Source organism: Chionomys nivalis, chromosome 6 (genome assembly GCF_950005125.1).
Source record: "Chionomys nivalis chromosome 6, mChiNiv1.1, whole genome shotgun sequence".
Taxonomy (NCBI): Eukaryota; Metazoa; Chordata; class Mammalia; order Rodentia; family Cricetidae; genus Chionomys; species Chionomys nivalis.
The window spans coordinates 21,453,046-21,473,288 of record NC_080091.1 but is presented as its reverse complement, the minus strand read 5'-3'; the positions used below and the strand labels follow the sequence as shown (position 1 = coordinate 21,473,288).

The window sequence follows — 20,243 nt, the reverse complement described above, 5'->3', positions numbered from 1 at the left end:
TTGTGTGTTACAGAGGAAAGGATGCGGTGGAGAGTCAAAAGACTAATAGTTGCATTTAAAGTTTTTTAAGAAATGCTTTTACTGCGCCTCTATGTAAGAACCTCAGGCGGAAAACATGGTGGATTCTAAGCCGAGACATACAGATGGCCAGTGAAACTGGGGTATTCTCCATGCGTAAGGGTGTTATAAGATGCATATTTAGTAATAATACTGGTTGGGGGAAAAAAACAGTATTTCATCTCTGCCCTAAGAGCCAATTATACTGTATAAAGCTGTATTTTAGGGACAATTTATCTTCTATACAGAAGACGATGGGTATAAAAACAAATTAAGACTACTTTGCATTGAGTGTAATGTATAATGATTCTATAAAGAATATACTGTATAATGAGTTATATATTATATACAGATACATTATACATATATCCTACTTATATAGTAACTGCTGCATCTACTTTTCAACTATTTAGCTTTCTGATCTCCTTTAGAACCATACTATAACTAGGGAAAAGTTTACCTAAAGGAAAAATACCATTTGGTGTACTTGGGCATTTTATCTCAGTGGCAAATTTCACAAAAATTCTAAAATAATTTAAAAAAATGTAATAGTGATGGTATTTGATACAGCTAGCCATTTGAAATAAATTAGCTATGTGAAGCTTTTAAAAGCAAAGTAAATTGAGTTTTTAAATGAAGATATACAAATGTTATCAGTGATATTATCAAATGAGATTATAGATATAAAAGTAATTAAAGTAAAGCTTCTATAACATACAAGGTCACTGATAAATAGGCCTTATTTTAGAATAATATATTTTAAAATATTTTAAGAATGTAAGTCTTCACTTGGCTTTCACTTAGAAACTTAAATTTCTAGTTTCCGAACTAATTAGAATTGACTTATGGATCAGGTACCTTATCAGGTGAAAACGGAATTACCACGGACAGTCAATGGGTTAAGAGGTCAATATAGAACAGGAAGATCAATTTGCATTGATTAGACAAAAGATCTATTTTACAGAGCCCAAAGGATTAGCTTTTAAGCAAAAAATCTTTGAACTATAAGGCGTTTTTTTAACTGAAAGATATAAGAAGAGCATTATAAAACACCCCAGAACTTAAACATGTATAGTAGGTGCTAGCCCTGGGCTCACTTGCACCATTCATCTCGATGGCTAACAAAAATAGTGCAAGCAGTTAATTTTCTATTACATCAATCACTGCCCAAATATTTACTTAGCAGGAGTGAAATGTTAAGAAGCATAGCAGGCTGGCTTACACCTGTAATCCCAGCACTTGGAAAGCTGAAGCAGGAGGACTTCCATGAGATGGGAACCAGCCTGGGCTGCATACTGAATTCTAGGCCAGGCTGTAGGCTAAGCCAGGGTAAAGAGTGAGACACTGTTTAAATAAATAAATAAAATACAAAACAAAACTAAAAACCAAAGCAAACAGACTAGAATAAGAGTACCCTAGTAATAAATAATCAGAACAATAAATCTTTACTAAAACTCCCATGGAAACAACTTTAAGGTGCACATAAAGAAAAAGTAGCTAAAATCAATTAGTTCATACATTTTAAATTTTACAGAAATTTATTTTTATGAACTCAGAAGATAAGTTCTGGTAAGAACAAACATAATGATTAGCCATTTAAATTAACTTCTTGTTTTTTTTTAAAAAATATTGTTTTGTCTTCAAGGCATATGTGCAGTTTCTGTAGGTACCTATTACAACTACCCTAGTCAAACCAGATGTGTACAGCACTCGTTAAATTCCACCGACAGCTGACACCTCACAGCCCTCACCCAGCTCTTACCTTCGATGGCTAGCATGCCCGCCCTCACCCAGCTCTTACCTTCGATGGCTAGCATGCCCGCCCTCACCCGGCTCTTACCTTCGATGGCTAGCATGCCCGCCCTCACCCAGCTCTTACCTTCGATGGCTAGCATGCCCGTCCTCACCCGGCTCTTACCTTCGATGGCTAGCATGGCCCGCAGTTCCCGGTTCAGTAGCTCATATCTTCGTTCTAAGTCATGTTCTTTTTCCCTAGGCAAGTTGTAAAAAGTTCATCAATATGCTAATTACTAAATCATTAAACACTTAAAAGAACCTTTAGTTTACATTGATTTTAGGAGTCATAACTGACTTTTCTATTTAACTTTAAGCCACTCAAACAAATGATATAGAGACTGAACCCCTTCCTCACTTGAAAGCTTCCAGTGTTACAGTTTTCTTCCTTCGCTCTGAACGACACAGAGGTAGACTGCGAAGGCAAGCAGTCCCACTCCTGAGTGCTGCTTGTTTTAAGGGTCAGGTAGAGGGACCTACTGTAAAACACTCACAGCTCACAATAAGTACTCTTTTATTGAAAAGGCCACGTGAAAAGAAGAAACACACGTGTACGACCAGAGAGAACACCGGATACACGGACAAAGTTCTCATGATACCCTCGTCCAGGTTCAGGCAAGGCAGAAGTTACAAAATTGGGGTCTTACATTCCAATGAAAGCATGGTAAACCGGTGCATAACACAGGCACCCTGTAGGAACACAGCCGGCTGGTGAGGAAAAGAGCGAACACTAACTTCTACAAGGAACTAGGTGTTGAGACGCAGATGTTTGCCTCCGGGCTCGTCTCCACAGAACCTCAGCCACCACACTCATAAGAAAGTCCCTGTTAGGTAACTGAGTTCTTATCCCGAAGTTTATATTAACATCACCTATAGATAACCAATGTATTTTTTTCCTTAAAAAATAATTTCATTTTTTAACTTAGTATTCAGAAAACAAACTTCAATTTTACTTTCCTTGAGGGTTCTCCTCTAGTCCCAAGTGAAAGCTAATCCTCTTCTGCACTAAGGATTTATTTCTTAAGCAGAACATTTGGGGGTTGGGAACGGCGCCTCAGGTAAAGGTCCTTGCCTTAGACCTGATGACCCGAATGGGTTCCCCAGAACCCACAAAGGTGAAAGGAGGGAGCTGACTCCACAAAGCTGTCTCTGACCTCCACACTTGCACTGCAGTTTGCACATTCATGTATGTATACACACGGACACACGGACACACAATAAATAAAGATTTAAAACTAATTCATACACAAAATTGTTACTCATTCCTTGACTTTAGAAAACATGTTTTTCCCCAGTGTCTTATCAGTCCACCTGCAAATTCTTACTTTTCAGATGAACATTTTTATATGCTGGCTTTCTAAGGAAAGAAAAAAAGGATTAAGCTCAGTAAATATTAACCCCCAAAGAAGGCACCGCCAGCCTCAGATGGCCAGTGTGCGGTGGAGCACTCACAGCAGGGAGAGCTGGTTCATCCTCCTGATGAGGGCATTTTTCTTATTGACCAGCATGAACCACTCCTGCATCACGGCCTCCTCCTCTTCTGTGTTCCTTCCTGCAGATGATAAAGAGTGTGTTATGTGACGCCCAAACGCTAAAGAACACTTCAGCACAACTTTTTAACTTAAAAACATCTTTCAGCAGCTCCAATGTTAGCAATATAGTAGTTATATAACAATATAGTCTCTTGCTTACAAGACTCAAGTCCAAGACCTGGAAGCAGAATCAGTATTCACACACTCAGCAGCCAAACCTCCAGAGCTGGTATTTGTGCAGAGTGTGTTTCAGCCCCCTGAACTCACCTGTGGATCACATTAACACTAAGTACAGTCAACAAAATGCGCCACCTTTTAAATCCTTCCCAGAGCCCCATTTGCTATTATGTTTCAACGAGGAACTCCAGGTGCTGACAGACATATGGTCACGAGTTTTTTCAAAACTAAAAAATTATTACAAGAATTGTAAGATTACCAAGGAGAGCAGAGAAGCCCAGAGATGGCGTGGAAGCTTCCTTTCCCATTTTCCTCCCGGAAAGTAGATGCCATCTGTGTATAGCCCCCTCAGAAACTGCTGACTCGAACAAGATGCACTACCTACAGTTTATTACGTGCACTGTAAAGACAAGACCTACAGCTCCCTGTGGAAAAGAGAACTGTTACAATGAATCGAATATTGAAAAGCCTTTCACTGATGACAGTCTCTGTTTAGACTGTGAAGCAACACCAGTGCAGACAGTTTACATCAGTCACACCCTCCAGCGGTCCCTCACTGCTCCCACATAGGACTGTGACACAGCCCAGCCCAGCCCGGACACTGACTGTATACAGCAATGTGCAGGTCCCAAGTGTCCTGAAGGAAAATATGAAAAATACCTTTTTTGGGGGGAAGGGGGCATGTTTCTTTCCTTTTAAATTATACCAAGTCAAATTTGAAATCCTTTAACATTTTCTCCCAAGTTCCACCCACGGTTGTTTTATTACTTTGCTAATCCATTATTTAATATGAACAGTTACATTTCTGCACAACATTCATGGGGTAAATTAAAAGACCTAGTAAAGAGCTAAATATCCCTGCGGAGACTAGCCTGAAGACTGTTCCTTTCCAGTGTGATAGTACCCACTGAGTCTCTTTACAAATCTCCATCAACACAGAGGTACAGCTATCTAAAGAGGCTCCTTTCCGCACCCACGCTCATCTCAGAGCCCCTCCTCTCCAGAAGCAGGTACTGTCACAGACACGCTCTCCTGAACCACAGACTGCCATGGCCATCAGACACAAGCACAGACTGCTTTTACCTCAGTGAAGTGATAGTGTATAATAACCTATTGTGTATCTTGTCATGTTGTCTGAATATTTACTTTATAAATTATGGAAATGCCATAATTAACCTATTTCCATATTAATGCAAATTTAAATAATGTTTTAAAATATCAACAGCAGATCCCTGTGCACAGGATCTTGCACCAGCTTCCGAGTATGCTGCCTGTCGTTAGGGAGAACAGCGAGGATGTCCACCATCACTACATCTTGTTAAAACTCAATGTGTGACGCCGACTTAAGATAGATTCTTTCAGAGTGTGAACAAAAGTCTTTATTGTTTTACAGTATTTTTAATCTCTCCTTTAGGGTAGCTGGTTTTGTATTCACTTTGGACCATGTGATGTCTTGACACTGGTCATGTGATACAGGCTGCGATAGGCACAAATCCCTGGGTAGCAACAAAAGAAGAAAGAGTAAAAAGAAAAAGCTGAGAAAAAGCTTGCAGTTTGGAAAAGGGCCAATTGTTCCCCATGAAAGCGTTTTGATCAGTGAAATGACACATGTGTGTAATATTAATAGGTGTAGATTTTATGATATCTCATTTTCTGATTAAAGACCCAATTCTTGTGTTCATATTCAGGTGGCTTCTAGAGATACAGACATAAGAAAACTTTGTTGCGAGTCTCACTTAACCTATAACTGAGGCTTTCAGGCCACGTCAGACACGGCCAGCATTCTCTGACACTGGCATCATTTTCTTCAATGGAACACTGCTTCCTGAGTTTAACAATATCGATGTGGAACTGTGTTATTTTCCCTTTAATTCATGTCTGTATCTCCAGGTAAGAACCAAAGATATCCCCATAATTCTTAGGAAATAACTAATAATAAAATAACCTTATATTTCAAAAGGAAAAATAAGCCTAGCAAATATTTAAAGACACACTTACACAGCTCATTTCTAGTCATTGAAAAAAACATAAATCAATTCTATATCACTAATCCTTATCTAAGGTAGTATACAGTGATGGAAATCTACAGTCAGCCCAATAATAAAAAATTAAAGTTTCTTTTAACGTATTCCTACACTATTGTTTATAGGGATTTAAAATTTTTAAATTTAAAAGCTTTTAAAAGCCAGCAAGTTGAACCATTACAAATTAATCCTGACTTTAATAACTGGTTAAAGACCCCTTTAGCTTTATAAGCAACAAAAAATATTAAAGCCCCTGATCACAGCGAGCTTCTCTCATTTCTCCTCTAACCATTTGTTATTTAATCCAATACTAGTAATCCAATTTGTCCATCAGACTTTTAAAGGGCAGAATGCAACTTCCTCAGCTTAGACACTTTTCAAAGTACAATATATTTTTCAAATGAATGCTGGATGTTTCATTTTTCCCAACTGTTCCTAGCTCTAATGCACGAGGAAAAAAAGAACAAGATGAACATTGTTCATACTGATTAAGTAAGAGCTCATTAAAGGGCTGTCAGTGCGGTACTTTGAATATGCATGAAGCATATAATCAGATCTAGTACCGTCACTAGAGGAGAATACGGTAAGTACAAAGGACTGATTTAATTACTTAGAGTGGGCTGTGGTGGCGAGGCAGTGTTAGTGCAGAAAGAAAGGGGTTGTGTTCCCCTGCTGCCATAGAAAGGCAGGGCTAGCTGCCCCACCATACCTGATCTCAAAGAACACACTACACTGCAGCCTGAAATGAAGGCTGCATTGTAAAATGCCCCTGAATCGTTTCGTCTTGTTAACCTTACCTTCTAACTACCTCTTCGTGCAAAATTATTTTAAATTTGTTTAATTGCAACTACATTTTCATCACTGTAGAGCCCAAAACTGACACTTCTGTAAATCCTAAGTTCTTTTCAGTTTCATAACCTAAAACACTCATGACTTAGACTACTGAAGGCCACTCTGAAATAAGGTATGATTAGACAGCAAGCGTTTACTAAAATGGCTAAGTATTACCAATAAAAACGCCCCTCCAAGAAGGAGTCTGCATTGGAAGGTTCTTGTAATCTCTAGTAACAGATATGCAGACTACACAGTTTTAAAGCTTTGTCTCCTTAAGGAGGTCCGCATCATTTTTTCTACAGGAATGTGACATCTTTTCTGACATTGAATGTCTTAAAACCTGCTTTTTTTTTTAAAAAAAAAATCAGTTTCTGTAGCTGGAGCATGAGCTGTAAGAACACTAAATACCAGGGACTAGAGCAGGAAAGCCCCTGTGCACAGTGGGACTTCCTGTCGTTCTCTCCAGGCAGGTGGTGGACGCTAGTTCACAGAAGGTGCGTGTGAAGCCCAGCCTGGGAACACGGTAGGCGTTTAACAACAGAGTTAATGATAGCAGCCACTTTCATATCCCGACTCACAAAAGAGTAAAAGTTAAGACATGATTTTTTTCAAGAATTCATTCATCCAACAATTTGTGGTTTTTATTATTCTTTCCAGGAGCTGTGTTTTCAAAGTTTTAAAATAAAGAGAGTAAGGTTCCAAACCTGGAGTTACTTTATTTATACTGCAGTGATGGGATTCGAACCCTGGGCCTCACTCACGGTAAGCCAGAGCTCCATCACTGACCCACACCCAGGCCCTCACTGCTGGAGCCCCTAAAGGTATTGGTGGTTCAGGTGCCCTGTAACCGCCCTAACTATTGTCAGGGAGGCATTTGGCTAAAGTTAAAACACTCACAGTGCCAACGCCATCTTTACTTTAAGGTACACTGAACGTATTTTGCAGAGGGTGAAGCACAGTGAGTTACTCTGAGCTGCCCTGCCACGCAGCAGATCACTGTCTACCTGAAGAGTCAACCAGGGCACTTCACGAGCTGCCTCTAAAGAGACAGCACCCGCCAGCCTGCCCTGCCATAGACACGACTCAACGTGGCTCTAGACACAGCACAGGCATTGATATCAAGATGAACATGAAGAGATGGACAAAATTCTAAACATGTACACACACAAACGTATGTTATACACGCACACACATGCTACAAGAGGGATTTATAAACTTTTATGTATTTAGGTATGCCAAAATTTCTGGACATATCTTTTCATAAGGATTCAACATTTAAAAATGATCATTTTTGTGTCTGTTTGTGTCTGAAGTCGGGACAACTTCCAGGAGTTGGTTCTCTCCTCCCCCTGATCTCAGGCCCTCAGGCTTGGTGGCAAGGGCCTTGATTGGCTTTGCCATTTTTCTAGCTCAATTCTTTTTTCACATGAAACATTTTAAATACTAACTTTAACCATGTTTTCCCTCTTCCCCAACTCCTCTTAGAATCCCCACCTTCTTACCTATCTAACTCTGTTTTCTCTCTCGTTTCATTTTTAAGATCACCTGGGTACACTGACGGCATGGGAACCAAACCAGAGCTTGAAGTGTTTTACAGGACCCCACCTATCATATGGTGGGGCTCCCAGCTCTCCTAAGCCCCTTTCTTCTTCTCTATAAGGGCAGCCATGTGACTTTGAACTCAGGTTCTCAGGCTTGGCAGAAAGTCTTTTACCCATTCAGCCATGTCCCATTCCCTCTTTCCTCCTCCTCCTCCTCCTCCTCCTCCTCCTCCTCCTCCTCCTCCTCCTCCTCCTCCTTCTTTCTCTCCCTCCCTCCCTCCCTCCCTCCCTCCCTCCCTCCCTCCCTCCCTCCCTCCCTCCCTCCCTCCCTCTCTCTCTCTCTCTCTCTCTCTCTCTCTTCTGGACAGGCTTTATACAACAGGCTGACCTCAAACTCAAAATGAGCCTAGGATGATCTAGAGCTTTGGGACGCCCCTGCCTCTACCTCTTCGGATTACAGGAGTGAGCCTGCATACGTGGTTTATATGGAGCTGGGAACAGAACCTCGGGCTCCACGCGCACTAGGGGAGCACTCTTCAAAGAGAATCAAATCCCCAACCCTTTTCCCATTGTACACAGAGGCCTGATTTTAAATGTTCATCTTTTTCCTTCTTCTTCCTTTTTATTTATTCTTTCACATCATGCACCTCATCCCATTTATTTCGGGTCCCTTCATATCTGTCCTCTGCCCTTGCAACCTCCCCCTTGAAATAAAATTTAAGAAAAAAAAGAAAAAAAAAAAGAAAAATCGGTCATGGGCGCTGCAGTGTAACAGTGAGCCATGCAGCAAACCCTTCTGTCCATATATCCTCACTCACAGTGTTCACTGCAGACTCACTGGTTAGCGGCCTCTGTTTTTTGCTGCACTATCAATGCTGGGACCTTACTGGGATTCCGAGGACACCCTGCTGTTGCCCTAGCAGGGGGTGAGGAGAGGAGAGAGCTAGTGGGCTGACCAACCCAACAACCACCCACGCCCAAACTAGGGTTATGAGTTGGCTCACCCCAACATCCATCTCATCTATGATCTGCCTGAGCATGTGAAGGGGGAGGCCTTGCAGAATTTTGATGCTCTTAACTCAGGCACACAGACTGTGGGGTTACAGGTTTACACTCTACACTGGCGGCACTTCCTCTTTTCTTACAGGAACTACTCGAGTACAGGTTCCTGTGGGAAATGTCTCTTTCCAAGGTTGTGCACATTCTAGTCAGCAGAGCTCAAAGGTCCTCTTGCTACCAGCAGCTTCTTCCGACAGAAATTCATGGAAAATCACACTTAAGTTCTCAAATCTCTATAATTCCCAACATTCTAGAGAATTATTCTAGAAAATTCTTTATGCTTGAAATATAATTTTTAGTTTCAAAAATAATGCAAAGAGGTCTATACAAATCCACACTGCACAAAATTTTAATTTTAGGGGCTTAAAAATTAAATCCATTAAATAAAGTTTTACAATTCAAATGTCTCTCTTGTCTTACATCTTTAATCTTCCTTACAAAACTAGAACCTTCAATGACTATGACTATAAGCTGGTCTATCCAATTCTACCTCTTGTGAGGGGAACAAGATACCAGTGGGAGGAAATGCTGGTGACTTGTGCAGTTCTTAGCTTGGGTTCTCAAGTGATACTTGTAATGCGGAGTGAACTGGCATTGAGATTGTTGGTTTACTAACTTTGGGAGGGCGAAGGCCAGAAAGACAGAATACAAACCAGCCAGCCAATGCAATGGACAAGCGCAGGGGAGGCGTCTAGAACACAGCCAATGCAATGGATAAGCGCAGGTGAGGAGTCTAGAACACAGCCAATGCAAGGGACAAGCGCAGGGAAGGCGTCTAGAACACAGCCAATGCAATGGACAAGCGCAGGTGAGGAGTCTAGAACACAGCCAATGCAATGGACAAGCGCAGGTGAGGAGTCTAGAACACTATACTGTGAATTTACATGATACCTTCCATCTTAAAAATAAGAGTTAAACTTTTTATATTCTTATTCTGATGGCAACCAACCACTTAGGAAAACAACGTTTTTCTTTCTTTTCTTTTTGCGTTTTATTTTTGATGGGATCTTGCTATGTTTGATCTTGAATTCCCAGCCTCAAGTGCTCAAGTGATCCTTCTGCCTCAGCCTCTCAAGTAGCTGGGCCTGTAGGTCCCATGAGACTGACTGGCTGGGAAAATAAGTAAGTGATATACATATGTCTGTTACCTATATATGTATGTGTTTATTTATATTTATAACAAACTTTAGTCTATTGATTAATATTTATTTTTCTACAAATTTCTTCCAAATACCATTAAACTCCAAACTGAGTATCTTTATAAAACAAAAACAAAACAAAAAACCCACACACATTAAAAATTAATTTGCTACACGAAGCATTTAAAGTATCTAAAAAATTATTAAGGATGAGGAGATAGCTCCCTTTATGATTCACACACATGAAGAACTAAGTTCAATCTTCAGCAAGCATGCACAAAGCCAGGTGTGGTGGCATGTACTTATAATTTCAGTGGAGAGTTAGAGACAGACATTCTACATCTCAGGGCCAGACAGTGTAGCATAGCTGACAAGCCTCAGGACCCAGTGAGAGACAAATGAATGGCTTCAGAGGAATCCTGCCCTACACACTTTCTTCTCCCTCCCTCCCTCCCTCCCTCCCTCCCTCCCTCCCTCCCTCCCTCCCTCCCTCCCTCCCTCCCTCCCTCCCTCCCTCCCTCCCTCCCTCCCTCCCTCCCTCCCTCCCTCCCTCCCTCCCTCCCTCCCGCAGTAGCTCCTTTCAGTGTGTGAATGCCTTTAACATTCCAGCTCAGGAGTGACACGCGGGGACAAGAAAAAGATACAGTGACTATGTATGTATAATTTTCATGTGTAAAGAACTTAGAGGTCTGTTCTGAAAATTATTTAAAAATGTAACTACCAACTAAAATAAATATTATGATTTAATGTCCATAGAAAAAGAAGAGAGTCTCCACAGGAGAACAGAGCTGATTGATTTGACACAAAAGGAAAACTCTTGGAAGCCCGGTTAACAAATAAAAGGTTTATAAACCCAGAACTGGGTAATTCTATGTGCAAATAGGACCTAATGAGAGTCAGTGGTCATCTTGTTGTCTCTACAAATTATCTGGGTTTTTTGTTGTTGTTGCTGCTGTTATTTTGGTTTTCAAGACAGGGTTTCTCTGTGTAGCCCAGGCTGGCTTTGAACTCAGAGATCCGCCTGCCTCTGCGCTGTGATCAGAGGTGTGTGCCACTACCGCCCGACAACTATCTATATGTTTTAAGGGAAATGTTCCCCTTTGGGAGACCAGGAGAATGGCATCAGAGCAGGGCTTTTACCCTTTCATGGAATACCCTGATCTTGTATCCCGACCAAGGAGACAATTCACACATACAGCACACGGCTGACTGTCCTGGAACTCACTATAAAGAGCAGGCTGGCCCTGAACTCAAGAGAGCTGCATGCTTCAGCCTCTCGAGTGTTGGGATTTAGCGTGTGCCACTGCGCTGAGCCAAATCATGAAATCTTGCTTAAGCTTCTACTATTACATTGGGATGAATCAGAGGAGGGAAAAAAGCACATATGTAAATCTGACTTATATATGATGTCCTACATAAAATTTCTCAAAATATACAAGTCAGTCTGTTCTCATATGTGACTCTTAAAACTCATTCACTAAGTATGAAAAACAAAAACAAACAAACACAAATTACTGGGGTGTACAGCTCGGCGGTACTGACTGGCACACACAGGGTCCTAGGTTCGACCCCAACAGTGACAATTAAATAAAATAATACTAAGGCTTCTTTTTCCTAGTTATTTATTTTATAAGAAAAATTGTGGTATTCATCAGATATTCATCAAAGTTACTTTTATATATAGCCCAGAGCTTAAAAATCAACAGTTAAACAGCTTTCCAGGGTTACGCCAAACTCCCAAACAAGTTCTGGCAATTTTTAGGAGGAATATGGGCACATGAGAGGGTTGGGGAATCATTACAGAATATGCGTATTAGGAGGTAACAGGTACAGTTAAGGTAAAAACAATGATAGAGAATGGAAATCTTGACAGCAGTTGCTTCTGTATCAAGTACTATTTAGCTGTTGCCTCGTCTGCATGGTTTTTCCTATAACCCCCTGCAGCAGGTATTATCAGCCCACCTTTTTTAAATAGTTGAGGAAAGGGAGACTCAGAAAGGTTCAAGCACTTGCTCAAGACCACCACTTAGATTCCAATGAGGCTCTTTTATTTATTTATTTTTTTTAAAATCTATGCTCTTAAATCTGCATGGCATGTTTACCAAGAGTCTCCAGGATAGTATGTGGCTAGTCGCTATGGATTTTTTTTTTTTTTTTTTTTTTTGGAGGGCCAGAGGAAGCTGTATATTTAACAACTACTTGGGGTGTCTTCTTGTTTTTTGCTTTTGATTCAGGGTCCTGCCATATAGCTCAGGTTGGCTTGGAACTCACTATACAGTTCAGGCTGGAATCCAACTCATCCTTCTTCCTGGCTCAACTCCCCGAGTGCTGACTGCAGGGTTGCACCACGACCATACTGAGGTTGTTTTTTTTCTTTTTTTGTTTGTTTACTTTGTTTTTTATTGATATGTAAGTTTGAGAACCACTGTCTTGGTCTTTTCACAAAGAAATCCCTGAGATTAATCTTTCTTAAAAGAAGAAAGGGTGATATTCCATGTATGGCATGTTGCTTTAGCATTGGCATGACATTATACAAATCTAATTTCACATTCAGAAAAAAAATGTTGCTGCCAAATCAGTTCAAATGCCTGAATTTTATGTCATAGATAGTTGCTGAGAAAAAGAGAAACATTTTCCTGGAATGCCTAGTTTCTTAAATGTTAAAAAAAAAAAAACCCACTGCAGTCTTGAATAAGTATGATCCCACATCAGGAAATAGCATGTTTCAGACAATCATTCCTCAGGTTCAGAAATTACAGTTTGCATTTTCAATTCAAGGTTTCCAGGCATGGAAAATACCATCTAAATATCTCTGGCAGAAATAATATACATTTCTTTCTGGATAAATGAATGAACATGAGTCAGCAGACAAGAAACTCTACTCAAGACTACAGAAGAAAAAGCTGGGTGCACAGTCAGAGCCGGGGCAGGGGAACTAATGTGTGCTGCGAGAGCCTCCACAGTATCTCTGATGATCCAATTCTTCCTGTATAAACCAGAATGAGTGGAATATCGAGTGCCACCACTTTAGACATAATTTACAGGATTTTCTCCTTCAAGAGTCCAAACAAAGATCAGACAGAAAGAAACGCTGAACCAATGGTCAGCAAAGAAAACCAGAAAGCATGCTATTAGCTGTTTCTCTACGTACAGAAAGAACAAAGGAGAATGGAAGGAATTTAAGGATTTGGTGAGGGCTGGGATGACAGAGGAGGACAGGATGGACAGCACAGATTACCAACTGCGCAGTGCTAGAGATCGCAGGGCCTCTTGCATCCTAGGCAAGGGCTGTGCCACTGACCTCTACCCTCAAGCCTCAGATGGATGCTCATGGTTACTGTGGAAATCGAGGGCCACAGCTACAAGCTGAGCTTGTAAAAGTGGAATGAAAATTGCAAACACTAGAGAGGAATCCTGCTACTGTCCTTCCCAGCTAGGATTCTAATGCACAGCAGCCAGGGCCCGGTCTGCTTTGAGATGAAGGTGCACATCTGATTAAATACTGAAGAAAAGCCTCCCCAAAAGTTAAGGGAGGTGGGTCTTGGTACCTTATAGTCAGGAACTCTGAAGAGAAAGTTTGTAGAGGAATCTTGGAGAGGTTGAGGAACATTACTTAACGGGAGCATGCTTGTCAAGCACATACAGGCTCCGGGTTCAATTCCCAACACTCAAAAACAAAAACAAAAGGAAGCATCGGAAAGCTGGGGTCTGGCTCACTGCTCTGATATGGCTCTCATTCAGCTACTCCAAGATACTGACAGAATCCAACTGTTTGACACATTCTATTGTGCTTCTCTCTTACTTCTCTATATAACAAACTAACTGCATGAAATTATAGCTTCTTATAATGAAAAATGACGGATTCAGGTAACACACAATAATTAAAATCTTCACACAATTAAAAATAAACAGATACACAAAGCAGATCTCTAACACCAAATTGCCAAAAATGTGTTAGCATTTTACTCCCCAAAAGGCAATCCTAGCACCTCTTGGAGTCTGCCAAAGTGTATAGTGCATGGCTTCAGGAAACTGATAGAACTTACTTTGCAGAAAAATTTCAGATATAAAATACCTTTAAAAATTGTTTCTTTATAATACAGATTCAATGCACTAATTACTTGTTACAGCTAACTGTACAATATCAGAACCTCAGACCACCTTTATAATGAATTGCCTTGCTTATATCTTGTGAAAAGTTCTTTGCTTCTCACGTTATAACCTTCCCTGTCTGGTTGACATGCTGTGTATATCAAGATCAAATAAAAACATGCTGCTACATAAGTATTATTTGCTATTTTATTATAGTATGTCAATTATAAAAAATTATTTGTTAAATATATAGTTTTTCATTTGTTTTTATCTGCGCAACTAAATTATCAAAAAAGGTATGACTTAGTTTAATGTGCACCTTAAGTGACAATGCTATGCTCACTGAAATTAGTATGGGAATAGAGATTTCATGCCTGTTGTCAAGAATAAGATGAAGACATTTTATTTTAATGAATCTTAATTCCCACCCATATTTAATAGGCAGAAATATCAAAGTAAACTATAGTAAATATGGAATTTGCAAATTATGAACCATTATATAGATGTCTAGAATATTGTTTCTAGTTTCCCCTGACTTTGTTAACTATGTTTGTTCAAGTTATTCCTATTACTGTGGGATTTTGTTTCTCTTTCATTATGTCAGAAGTGGGAATACATCAGAGTATTAATAGAACTATAACAAACTAAAATATAATGTTTAGGATCTAAGAAAATTCAAAATAACACTGCATAGAAATAACAAATTTATATGTTAAATGTGAAAAACACTAGACAAAAAAAAAAAAAAAAGCCTCTACCAAAATCTGATAGGTGTACTGTGTTTTAGAATCATCAAATGTCCTTTCTCAGGAACTTAATAGTTGCCCAGAACCAGTTTACTCCCCAAGTAAGATCTCTTAGCATGTAAGAATGACAGCGGTCTTGGTTTTCACTTTTTCTTTCTCAGGTGTGGGCGCAGTGGAGGTGGAGAAGACTATCTTCACACTCCTAGCAAACATAAGCTATGGCAGAAGTGAGGGTGAAAGGTGCGGACACAGCCTGCGGGGTTCACTGCAGCAGGCCGTGTGCTGCCATCTATACCCTAAGTCTGAAAACTGTCCAAGGAGCTGTTTTCTAAACCGCAAGTCCTCCTGCTCTCTCTCCGTCCTGTTGAATATTAATGAATTTATCAACACAAATAGCCAGCATCAAGGCCACAGTGAAAAGCAGAGCACTTGAAGCATTTAATACAGCTAAAGGGGGAGATTAAAGATCAATAACAAAATCACCTGGTAGAAAAGGAAAAAGGTGTTGCATTAAAAGGTTTTGCTTTCCATGTGCAACAATACCGAGAAACCTGCATTTTAGCACTTCTGCTCAACAGGCACTCCAAACTAGGCGAGGATGAGAACAGAAACCCGTCCTTTCTAATAATCTTGTGACAAAAGCTGAAAGACATCATCCTATTAACTAGTGATCTCAACTGCTAATGCGGAGTACTTCCTGGTGCCTTTTATGTAGAATGCTGCTATTAAAAAACCACTAAACATTCACTGTGAACAACACAGAATCATTCATCTTTTATCAGCATCTCTTGTTGGAAGAGTATGAGAGGGACTAAAGGTGTCATTGATATTATGGAGTGGAAATTAATCAGAAATTTTTCTCATATTTTCTTCATCTCACTAATTTACTTTTGTTCAAATTTCCTCCTGCTAAAAAGTTCATACCCAACCCCCTGTTGTACTCTTTTAAGTTGAGAATATTCAACGAGTGCGTCCACTGAAAAGCACCAGGTCCTAACACAAAAAGCATTCGAAATTCTCATTTAGTTGTCTTTATTTTGCTAGCACCATGTGGTCCTTGAAGATGTAGAAAACACGGGAAGCCGAGTAAAGATCAGAGCAAGCTCATTAGCATTCTGACAAAATTGGAGTGGTGGAGACGTAGAGTTTGCCTAGTTTGTCGTTTTGAAAGCTATGAAAGCTACCGGTGGTAAGCTTTCTATTTCATTGTGCCTTTGTCTTTGGGAAGGGGGGGCTCAAAGCAGCAGGGTATTTGTTAGTCCTGGCTCTGTACAATGCATTGTGGGAACCTTTCCTGCACAGTCAGCCCTAGATAGTATCATTCCAGTGTGAGTCAAAAAGTTTTTTCAGCATTTATAAGAAAGGGTATGTGAGTGAATCTTAGTTATACCCTTAATGAATTTATCACAGCTTGCCTTGCCCTTTTGCCTGAGTCATTTAGTCTAAGCAGAGAAAGAGCCTAAAATGTTGCCAGTCATTTTTTGGAGCAAACATTAGGATTTTGTGATTTACAACTAATAAGGAACACAAAGGATTGACTTATTTAGTTAAGATTCAAAAGCTGACTGCCCAATATCTAAGCGTCCAATTCTGTTTCTGCAAGTAATATAAAGGGAGAATGGCTTGTGCTTAAAGCATGCAAGTAATGAACACCTCTTTGAAAACTTAAGCTAATCACCTACCTGGTTTTCCTCCTCTGCTGAGTTAAAGGCAAGGCTCGTCTGAATACTAAATGGGCGACATTCGTGCTACTATTCAAGGTTAGTGTTTCTACATTGAGATGAAATGGATAATGGTTTTCAGGGATGGATTTATCTGCTAGATCCTTGTGGTTGCCCTCCTGTCTTGGATGATGACCCAAAAGAATGTCAACGGCTCATTTTCCCAGAGAGTGAGGAGACCCCATGCAAGCCATATTCTGTACTTTCTCAAAGAACTATTTCAAACGTTGTAGCTCACAAGCTGTTCATCTCTAGTACCCTAACAGTTCTTTGGACATCAGTGCCTCTGAAACGATGGCTAAACAAAGTTTTACAAGTGAATTCTACATATGGCACATAGATTTTAGATTTACTTTCAATGTATATTTTAGAAACACGGCCTTGTTACAATAACGTGTTTATGGCAGAAGTGAAATGTCTGAGAAGTAGCTTTTTTTTTTCATTGTGAAAAAGAAGTGCTTCATGTAGAAGGTTAGAATCAAACCAAATCTGAGCATGTGTGCTCCTCTAACGTGTGTCATTACTAAAGGCCCAGAGGATGATGGAGAGAAGCAATCTGCTGAGGAGGGCCTGAGCTTGGTCCTCAGCACCACAAGCAACACACACAGAAAGAGAATGGAGCATTTCTATACAAAGCTTTTGACAGAATGGCATTTGGTTATAACATAAAAAGCCATTAGCCTATGTAGGCAATATGATGGCATAGGGATAACTTTAAAGTGTTAAATAGTGTATTAGCTTTTAAGTATTTTTTTTTTATATTACTAAGTTAAGCACTAAGTTTCATCATTTACAGCTTGAGTTAGGCTTTCTTCTATAATTTGAAAGTTCATTCATTTTGGTATGTGTCTCAAGATATCTGTATTCCAAGCTACAGCCCAGGGCTGAACTAGAATTCACTATGTATCTCAGGCTAGCTTCACCAATCCTTCTCCCCAGCCTCCCAAGAGCTAGTATTAAAACAAAAACCCATAAAAGATCTGCAATGTACCACTTTTTGCTTTGCTACAATGTAGCTTACAAGTATGTACTTAGTACTTAAAATTTTACAAACTTAAGACAATATGTTTAAACATTGAGCTCTTTTACTGTTAGCTTTAAATTTTAAACAAAATAATCTGGATGGTGGTGGTGCACACCTTTAATCCCAGCATTCTTGAGGCAGAGGAAGGCGACCTCTGTGAGTTTAAGGCCAGCCTGGTCTACAGAGCAAGTTCCAGGACAGGTTCCAAAACTACAGAGAAACCCTGTCTTAAAAAACCAAAAAATTTTAAACAAGATATTGTTATTGTCATAGTGAGCCAGCTCTGTACTTTGCAATGTGAATACCCCTGCAAGACTGTCTCCATAAATGCACTTCTCTATCAAAGTTTCCTAAGGAAAACCCTTCACACTAGCTGGACCAAAGTTGTTTTCTAAGTCGACCTTTAAAACTAGATTATCTTGTTTAACATCTACTTAGCTTCTTTTTCTGAAACTATTTTAAAAATATATTTTCAATCTTGATTTAGATTTTACTAGAAACCACTTTGACTTCTAATAGGGAGATGTTATTTTGTTAAACAACTTTGGAAAGACATGAAAATTAAGTCTTTAAAAAGCAGTAGTCTTTAAAACTTCCAGCTTTAAAAGCAAATTACATTTTCAAGTCTTTTGAATCCAAAATAGAAAATGGGTAAGGCATTGTGAGTAAACACATGCAATATGTGCTAGATGGGATACACACATGGACATAGTTTTTCACATCACATCAGATACAGTACTTCTCCACACACATGTAATATATGCTAGACAGGATATACACACAGGGTCATAGCTTTTCCCATCACATCAGACCCAGTGTTTCTCCACACACACTCAGTATATGTTAGACAGGATACACTCATGTACATAGCTTTTTACGACACATCAGACCCAGTGTTTCTCCACATGCACGTAGTACATGTTAGACAGGACACACGCAAGGACATAGTTTTTCACGTCACGTCAGACCCAGGGTCTCCACACCATGTAGCGTATGCTACTACATATTCACAGCAGACCCAGCACCTCCACACACACGTAGTACATGCTACTACATATTCACGGCAGACCCAGTGTCTCCACACACACGTAGTACATGCTACTACATATTCACAGCAGCTCTTACTACAGGGTGTCTAGATTCCTAGGATTTAAAGACCAGATGTTTTTCACAAATGACCAAGAGTTGAAGTGAGAATAAATTAATGATTGATTTTTTTAAGGCTTTGATGGAATTAAGAATACTTCTTTTTTGTTAAACTTCTCCTCTGTCTCCCTCTTTTTTTTCTTTTGACAAGTGAGGCCACCCAGCAGAACAACTGATGCAAAACCTAGGAGTAATCCCTCTGTTAGTCCAACAGCACGGTTAGCCTTAACACTGCCTCTATTATTCAGTAGATTTAGAGGAACGTCCATTTATTTGTTAGTCTCAGTTTTCAGTTCTGTTTTCCTCTTTAAGGAAACCTAGACTTATTGCCATGTAAATTCATTTGCATACTAGCACAATGAAATACCCTAGAATTTTTATTATTCTGGTAAGCTAAATAGGGACCATGTACATATGTAGTTTGAAATGTGGAAAGAATCAAGACACATAGAATCTTACTGAAGACTTAAAAGCATATTATAACGTGCCTAGGATTTTCATGGTATAAAACTTAACAATGTCTTTCCATAAACGTTAGTAGTGCATGAATAACAACTTAAAAGTAGAAATCACTAGAACCTAACAAATTTATTATCACAATGTGATAACTGATTCAAAACAACTTTTTTCCATAAAGGTACTTAAATATATATATTACCACAATGCAATATTTTACATTCTTAAACATTTACAGTCTAAACTGCAAAAAGCTTATTTTATGTAAGTGAGTTAGAATATGAATTTAGGAGATGGAAATTAAAAATTCACATAGCTGTAATGCCTGACAGTAGATTACTCAACATATACTCATCAACATATACACTTCTTTTCTCCTGCACTGAGAAACAAGCCCAGGTTTCAGACACACTGGGCAAGCATTTTCCCAGAGCTACACACCCAGCTGCAGTGTATTTTTACAGAGCTTTCAAACTCTGGACTTTTTTTTTCCCTTGAAGTATTTAGGGATTGAGGTTTTCTCTTTCTTTCTTTTTAAAAATTGTGTTCTATGCAGCATGGCTTAGAACAGGACAAACAGAAGACCAAGTTCTCCTGACAGCCCTGGGCGTTTCTCTTACTCCAATTGCAGTGTTTTTATCAGTGAAGGCAAAAGGCCTGAAGTAGACGACCGCTACGACTCTAGACATTGGGTAGAAATTTATAATTTTGTGGTAGTAATATGTACAAAATCAAGTGTATTAGAAATCTGTGTGTAAAAGTTGATTCTTAAGATTCCTTATTGCACACACAACTGCTCTCGGAAGTAAATAGTGCAAATCACATCAAACACACAGAATTCATAGTGTCAAAATTTAGTGCTAGAACTTTATGATATGAATCTTATAAGCTGTAATGAATA

The 20,243-nt window shown here is 39.5% G+C and overlaps 1 protein-coding gene across 10 annotated transcripts in view; it reads right to left on the bottom strand.

The window, feature by feature from the left end:
- Positions 1 to 20,243, bottom strand: part of Ehbp1 (EH domain binding protein 1) — a 271,901-nt gene that overhangs the window by 5,504 nt on the left and 246,154 nt on the right. For all 10 annotated transcript variants that reach the window (XM_057771152.1, XM_057771151.1, XM_057771154.1 and 7 more), the window contains 2 exons: positions 3,304 to 3,403; positions 1,976 to 2,049 (listed from right to left, as the gene is read on the bottom strand). In XM_057771152.1, the coding sequence (XP_057627135.1) occupies positions 1,976 to 2,049; positions 3,304 to 3,403 (174 nt within the window). The remainder of the gene's footprint in view (positions 1 to 1,975; positions 2,050 to 3,303; positions 3,404 to 20,243) is intronic.